This window comes from Limulus polyphemus, unplaced genomic scaffold (genome assembly GCF_000517525.1).
Source record: "Limulus polyphemus unplaced genomic scaffold, Limulus_polyphemus-2.1.2 Scaffold1080, whole genome shotgun sequence".
Classification (NCBI taxonomy): domain Eukaryota; kingdom Metazoa; phylum Arthropoda; class Merostomata; order Xiphosura; family Limulidae; genus Limulus; species Limulus polyphemus.
In genome coordinates this window covers 246,153-253,911 of record NW_013666690.1, presented here as the reverse complement: position 1 = coordinate 253,911, position 7,759 = coordinate 246,153, and the positions used below count along the sequence as shown (strand labels likewise).

Here is a 7,759-nt window from a genome sequence, read left to right as displayed (position 1 = left end):
AGAAGAAGGGAAACAATGCCTCTGTAGCCATTAAGAATATCAAAGAAGTTTAGAGAAATGTTTTGAATGTTTGTAGATGTCAACGATAGTTCAGCAAATTTTGTTCAGGTGACTTTAGCCTTAAAAACTGTGATGGCAGGGGCCAACATGTTGGAATTGATATTGATGCTTGTTGAGTCTAACCCAAGGCAACACGCTCGTGAAATGGCCCTGAAATTGAATGTCTCTCATGAAACATTATGTAAATATCTAAGGAAAATGGGAAAACTCCATAAAGAAGGTGTTTGGGTGCCTCACGAACTCTCCGATGATCATCATTTCCAATGTGGGAATGTTGCTTCGTCTCTTCTGTCACATAATGTGCATGAACCATTTTTGGATAGAATTGTCACCGATGATGAAAAATGGATTCTCTATGAGAATATTAAACACCAAAAACAATGGCTCAGTCATAGACAAAACCACTTCTGATCCCAAACCTGGACTTCAATCGCAGAAAGTGATGCTTTGCATTTGGTGGGACATCAAAAGAGTAATTAATTTCGAATTCCTCAATCCACAGTGAATTGTCAATGCAGAGATCTATAGTCAGCAACTGGAGCATTTAAATCAAGCCCTTCATCAGAAATTTTCTTCAATCTTGAATCGGTGTTCTCCACAACAATGCATGTCCATGTGTTGTACGTTTGATGCAACACAAGATTATGTAGTTGGGTTGGAAAGTTTTCCCCCATCCACCATATTCTCCAGATATGGCACCATCAGATTAGCATCTTTTTCGTTGCTGCAACACCATCATAATAGGAAAATGTATGCAAATATGAAAGGTGTTAAAGAGAACTTCAACATGTTTTTTGCTTCAAAGGCAAGTGATTTCTTTAATCAGGACATTAACAACCTGGTTGTAAGATAAGATGGAAGAGCATCATTGATAAGAATGGAGACTATTTCATTTAATAAATGTTTTGTTTTGATATATAATTTCAGGTTTTTTCACCTAAAAAAAGGGACATTAATTTCTTAATGAGCTAATATAAATCATAATGTTGAATCAAAAACATCAAAGGGAACATCATAATTTGCCAATGAAGCATTTAATTGCATAGAACTAAATACCAAAATTGGATAAAGAACCCATATAATTGTCTGCTTTATGCAGTCTTAGAGACTATTTGTTAATTGCTATCACATTTTTGCTTATACATTGTAGGATAACCCTGGTTGATAGTGATGCATCTAATAGCCCAAGTTTTGTAGTCTGTTAAAATTTGATAAAAGATTAGAGGAAAAGTATGTGTTATGAGATTTCCAAGAGGTCATGATGAATAATAATGAAGAGAAAGTAAGCCTACTGAGAGAACACACAAATGGATCTCAAGGAAACCTCTGCATCATCTTCACACAGCCAGAATGATTTGAACTGCCCCAAACTGAACCGCATGTGCTTAAGATGTTTGCCCAAATGGGTAACAACATAGCACCTTGCTGTCACAGGAGCAAATTCTACCCAATCAGAGTCTTACTCGATTCAAACCATGTTGACCAAACTCTCTCTAGTTGCAGATCTGATCTGTCATCATTTGCTGGTATTATGTACAGGCTAGATCTTTTACATTAGGTGACTGTGACTGGCTGATGATAGATTTCAACAATAAACAAACAGCACACAGTCCACTTGTTTTAAAATAATGTATATTAAAATAAATCAAGTGCATATACAAATGTTCATTACACTGTAGGTTATCACAGCTGTATCCAGAGCTTTAAATGATTCTCTTTCATCAAATTCCATATAGTCTGGTTCAATTACTTTAGAACACAATTGACAAGTGAAATTATTCATCTCTATTCTGTTATTGCAAGACAATCTGTGGTAGTTTCACTTCAGAAATCACCACTACATACTCTCTATGAATAAACTCAGTCATGCAGTCTAAATCTAACTATCTATCTATCTGCCTAACTAATTTGAACTACACTTTGGGCTTATATTTATAGCCCAACAGAAGCTTAGAATGTTCCACACACTATGAGATATTATGATGCAATAATACACAATTAGAACAAGGAGAAAAACTTAAAAAGTTATAATAACATGATGCAATAATATAACTCACCATTTCACAAGAATTGAACAATATATGATTCAAAAACTAGTTTGATTTTTGTACAAAAAAAAATTGTTGGCAAACTGACATACGACATGAATTCCCGGATTAATGTATCTGGCACAGATGCAAGTTAGGTCTCTTCTAACCCACCTCTGAAATCTAGTGTTGTGCAAGAACTGGGTGGGGGGAGTTGCTATCAGTTGAGGCTGTCCATGACTTTATCTGTAGTGACATGGAGACATACATTCAGTCTGGTGGTGTTTCCCTGAGGTTGTACTTACAGGCAATCCTGAACATTCTAGATCGAATTTAGATTTGCTTTTTCCAGTGCCTTCCTTTACTCTGTTTGCTTCTCGTGAAGCCAATTTGGATCAGCTGCCTCTAGCTTCTTTTCTTCATTTAGTAAATCAAGTGTGTGATGCTTTCGGTCTACCCTTGGTTACATTTGAGTCCATGCCATCTGTGGTGGTTGAAGGGTGTGAGTGCGAGTACTTAGTTCTCCCTCCTTCCCTTGATATTGTGATTCATGCAGGGAGGTTTTTCTGCTCAATTACGTGAAGGGACAGCTATGCTTTGTCCACCACGTTTGTCAAAACAATATGCTTTAGCCTATCACCACCAGGTGGTGCATATTTAGACTCTTAGCGAACAGAGACACTTCTGGAAATGTGGGGTTCCAGAGTCTGGGGTCAACTTGAATATATTATTTTTTAGGATTCATCTGACCCTAACTAATTTTATGATGAGTTGGGACCATTGTTAGCATCTACCTTGGTTGATTGTCAGTTTCTGCACTTTCTCTACTCTCTTGGCTGGTATGTTGTTAAGACTTGTTGGGTAAAGATGCATTGTTGGAGGGCATTTGTCTACCTGTTGCTGCCCTCTGTGAGTTATGTGAGGCCTCCTTTCTCCGATCATTGATTTTTGATGGCATTTCGGAGTTTTTGGAATTAAGGGTTGAGATCGCCCATCTGCATTCATCCCTGTCATCGTTGGCTTTTTGACTTTCCTCGGCTCCTACAGGGGGTCATAATTCCACACCTATCTGAGTGACCTGACCCCCCATCATCAGCTCATTGGTACCTAGAATAGATTCTGCCCATAACCACGAGGTTCCTCTGTTCAGTTGGAATATCACCAGTGGCAGCGGTGACTACCGTATACCTTTGAAGTCTGTGGAGGCTCGGCTCCGAGAATTTCCACACTTCCATGGGTAATACAGGTCCTTGCATCAGGATTATTCATTAAGTTCACCTCACCACCATTATCCCCCAACCTGTAGTATTTCTGCCTCCCAAAGATCCTCAGATTTTGGAACTTTGTTCTATGGCTATCAATGATTTGTTGGTCAAGGGGGCAGTAGAGAGTGTCGTTCTAGTTCTTCCAGGGTTTTATTCCTGTCTTTTTGTTGTGCCCAAGAAGATGGGAGATTGGCATTTGGCCATCATTCTTTCTCATCTAAATCAATTATTAGATCTTCCAAAATTCACATTGGAGTCATTCCTCACTTTGCATTGGCATTTTTTGCTAGGACTGTGGATGACCAAGTTCAATGTAGCCGACACCAATCTGCACATTCCCATAGTGGAGTCGTCCCACCACTATCTGCATTTTGTGCACAAAGGTCAGGTGCTGCAGTTCCAGGCTCTGCCCTTCAGACTTGCATTGATACTATATGTGTTCTGTTGATTTGTGCAAACTTTATCTCATCACCTCCTTTCCCTGAGCCTGTGCACACACCATTATATGGATGTCTGGCTGCTGCTGGCACCATCTTGTCATAAAGGAAATCATCTTTTTAATATCTTTATCTATACTGACCCTTTCCCCATTTTACTGATGTAGAACTGTAGCTGTCATTTTCTGTGGAAAGGCAAGTAGCATATTGAAAGTTAATTTGTTTTCTTACCTGAATATGTATTTCAGATAGATACTTGCCTCTCCACAGAACTTCCCTCCTTTCTTCCCCACTTCTGTTTCTTTTGCCTTGTCAAGAATGAGCCTTTGTTGAAATGCTAATGCTCATGAGGATTACTGCACATGGAGGCTTTGTTGCCTTCATAGTAGTGGAAGGCTATAGACTAATGATTGCATTTTAGGCTGGTGTAGCACATGTCGATAAGTGTAGGGGTGGAAGTTGCATTGTAGGCTTGGCAGCTGTACAACAAATTTTTTTGCAGTGATTCCAATTAACCTTTTCGCAGGAGACACGGTATAAAATACCATGTCCATGTACAGATTTGCACTTGTTAAATATTTATTCTATAACTTTTAATACAATATGTGTACCTTCACAAAATTTGGTAGACTTTTTGGAAACATTACAAGCCTTTTGTACACAAAAGATCAGAATTTTTAATGAAGTATATTTACTAAAGAGATGTTTGTGAATATATCAAGTCTGTTTTGTTGCTAGTCTGAAGTGATTTTCACATTTTGATTAAAAAAATATTATTCATCCCAAAAAATTATATTTGTGTGATTTTTAAAATCTCCTAAGTACATTTCAAATGTTTGTTTTCAGTAAACTTTGTATTTTATCTGTTATTTTCTCTATCCTAACTCTATACAAGGTTGGTCAATTTGACTGACCTTGTAACCACCAAAAAAAAATCTAAATGAATATAAATTATCTTTCTTTTCTTTCTAAAATGACTTCAGATTGTAACATGAAACTACATTTGTTTATCCTAAGTAGCTTTAAACTCGTAACATTATACAATTATTTATACTTAAATTTTATTGTTCTGTTGCCCTTTGAATCATGTCTAACTACAAATATTCATGTCATTATAAGTTGGAAATCACTTGGGGAACATGGGGCTGACATTACACTATCGAATTATGTTATCAACAAGCTGCTTGCATGCATGTCTTTTGAAAATTTTATCATATTATTTATTTTATCTAATCTAACCTTAACTAACTTAGAGATTCCTATTTTTACATTTTAGTTACTTTTATAATAAAAAAAAATATAAAGAATACACATTAAAAATAAGAAATAAAGTAGATACCTGGACCTTCTTTTTTTTTGCTGTTAATTGTTGATGACACTTAACCCTACTTTTTTTGTACTAAAGGTAGTAATGCACTAAATAATTTTTATCTAATTAAATAATGGACCAAAGAATGTGGAATAATAACATGCAAAAAAGCAGACATTGTCCCATAAGTATCACAATTTTTCTGGCTTTCTAATTTTACAAGAGCCATTACAAATGCATCTAAGCTAGTCGACATATTTCTCATGAGAGCGAAGCATGTACTAAAAGAGAAATTGATAATTCTCTGTTCAGAAAATAATGTAATATAATACATCAATTGATAGATAAAAACCTTGGTTTTCTGTTGGTTATAAATAATGTAATACTAAACGTAAGAGAGAACTATTAACAAATCCTGAAAGAGAGTATATGACAGGTGGGTATGGCAAGAGGGGTCTGATTTTCTATTTGTTGGCTCTGTAACCAAACAGGATTGAAGGCTATAAAAATTGTGCTTTGTCTGAGTGATGAAGATTTGATAGTGAGTAATTTACATTAAATTTTGTACTTATTGGAGGGGTGGTGAATAAATTACAGAAGAGAAAAAATGTTATTTCTCACACAAGGGGTATTCAGAATTCTTTTAAATGTTACATTATAAAATTAAGAACTTAAAACTTGTATAATATTAAGATATAAATTATTAGCTATGATGTTATACTATACTAATTGGAATAAAATAAACAAAAAGAAGTTTAAATTTTGAATGTAACTCACTAAAAACCTCGTGACATGTACAGTTAAGAATACCAGTGCAAAGTGGGTTAATAGTGCTCTGTTCTGTGGAGATGCGAGTATTTATTTGAAATACATTTTCAGGTAAGGAAAATGTTAACATTCATGGGTATCATTCCTTTTTATTATAAATTTTGTCCATATAAAGATAGTTAAATGTTTTTTGTTGGGAAGGGCTGTATAATAATACTTGTGAAAAAAGTTACCCTTGAGTACTGATAGCTTTGTATAGCAATGACATCAGAACACTAATGTGAACTGAGGGTCCTTGGTTTAATTCTCTTTCTTTGTAGACTTCTTAACATCCTGACATATTTTAGTAGTGGTGTTCCACCTTTGAGACCCATCTAAGCTGAGTAGATGGTAAATTGAACTATATGCATGCCTAATTAATTGGTTAGCTCACTATGTATTTGTGACTTTACTGTTGTCTAGATAAGCCTGTCCTGACTTGACTTCATGGTCTCACAAAGCATTTGAAGTTCAGTATAATACTTTGCTGATACTACACAAGAATATACATATATTTTCCACTTATTTTATGGTGTTTGTAAATTACATTTATTTCATGTAACATATTTGAATGGTATAGTATTTTGAAACTCATAATAATTATTGCAGAAGAATGATTTATAACTGACTGTGATAACTCAATATAATAAACAGAGAAATAAGTACTTTCACTAGAGATGAAATATAGTTTGTATTCATAGTTTATTGAACTGTTACTTGAGTTGAGATTTCAGTGTAACTCATTGTGAAAAATAAAAATTGGATCAATAGCATATACATGTGAAGTTAAATTTGATTATGAGGAACCCACTTTTTAGAAAATAAAAGTTTGGAGCTAGTTTGAATGGGTAAGGAAGAACTTTATTATAAACGTACAATGTTTCGACAAGATTGTCATCATCATAATCTTGTCGAAACATTGTACATTTATAATAGTTTTCTTCATTACTCATTCAAGTTGGCTCCAAATCTTTAAATGTGCCACATATGCATTTTTTATGTATTCATGTTTAATGGAAAACTAAGTAGGAAGTGACTCGTTTTAATGATTTTTTAACTACAGGTAGTCCATTTTCTATATAAAACTAACCATTAACATAACTGTTTTCATTAAGGCTACTACAACACTGCAGCTGATATTGCTAACAGCTGGTCAGAAGTCTGTTGACTGGCAATGATCAGTGAAGTTACTTGAATAGGCACATTTTTAGTTTTCATGTTTTTACTGTATGCTTGTATAATAGTATTTTACATCTCACACTTCTACAAATTTGTTTTTTTTGGGTGATTGAGGAGAATAATACCTGATTTTTTTTCATGATTTATAATTAACAGTTATTGTTTATGAACTACTATAGGTTGCTGTTTGTATGACAGTATTTTTATGGGCTTAAGATATATTTAGGTATGTTATTTTTAATTTGTTGTTTTAACTGAGTATAATAACTTCATGTGCATGAAGCTTAATATTTTTATATTTTTTTCTTTGAGCAGAATCTTGAAATGTGAATTTAGAAATTAGAACTTTGTACAGAAATTGATTACAAATATATATATTTCTCTTGTGCAGGTGTAACAAGATGAGATGGTTCGACTTCGTCACATAGTGGGTGGATTGCTTCTTTGTTTGGCTTGTACCATAGCTGTTTCAATTTTCTTTGCTTTTTCTTTATTAAATCCCACACAGTCCTGTTTGTTTCCTAGTGTAACAAAAGGAAAGGTAAATTTCTGTAAATTAGTTTTCAGTTGGAAAAAAGTAAAATTAGCTTTTATACATATATAATATTGGTAGTAATTATAAAAACACTGAATAAAATAGCTTTAAGATGCAAATGTTATGAGATTGTTCCTACC

The 7,759-nt window shown here is 34.3% G+C and overlaps 1 protein-coding gene across 2 annotated transcripts in view; it reads left to right on the top strand.

Annotated features, from left to right (window-relative positions):
• Positions 1 to 7,759, top strand: part of LOC106462042 (beta-1,4-galactosyltransferase 7-like) — a 47,373-nt gene that overhangs the window by 9,820 nt on the left and 29,794 nt on the right. For both annotated transcript variants that reach the window (XM_022389165.1, XM_013921915.2), the window contains exon 2: positions 7,476 to 7,625. In XM_022389165.1, coding sequence (XP_022244873.1) covers positions 7,491 to 7,625 — 135 coding nt within the window. In that variant the 5' untranslated portion in view covers positions 7,476 to 7,490. The remainder of the gene's footprint in view (positions 1 to 7,475; positions 7,626 to 7,759) is intronic.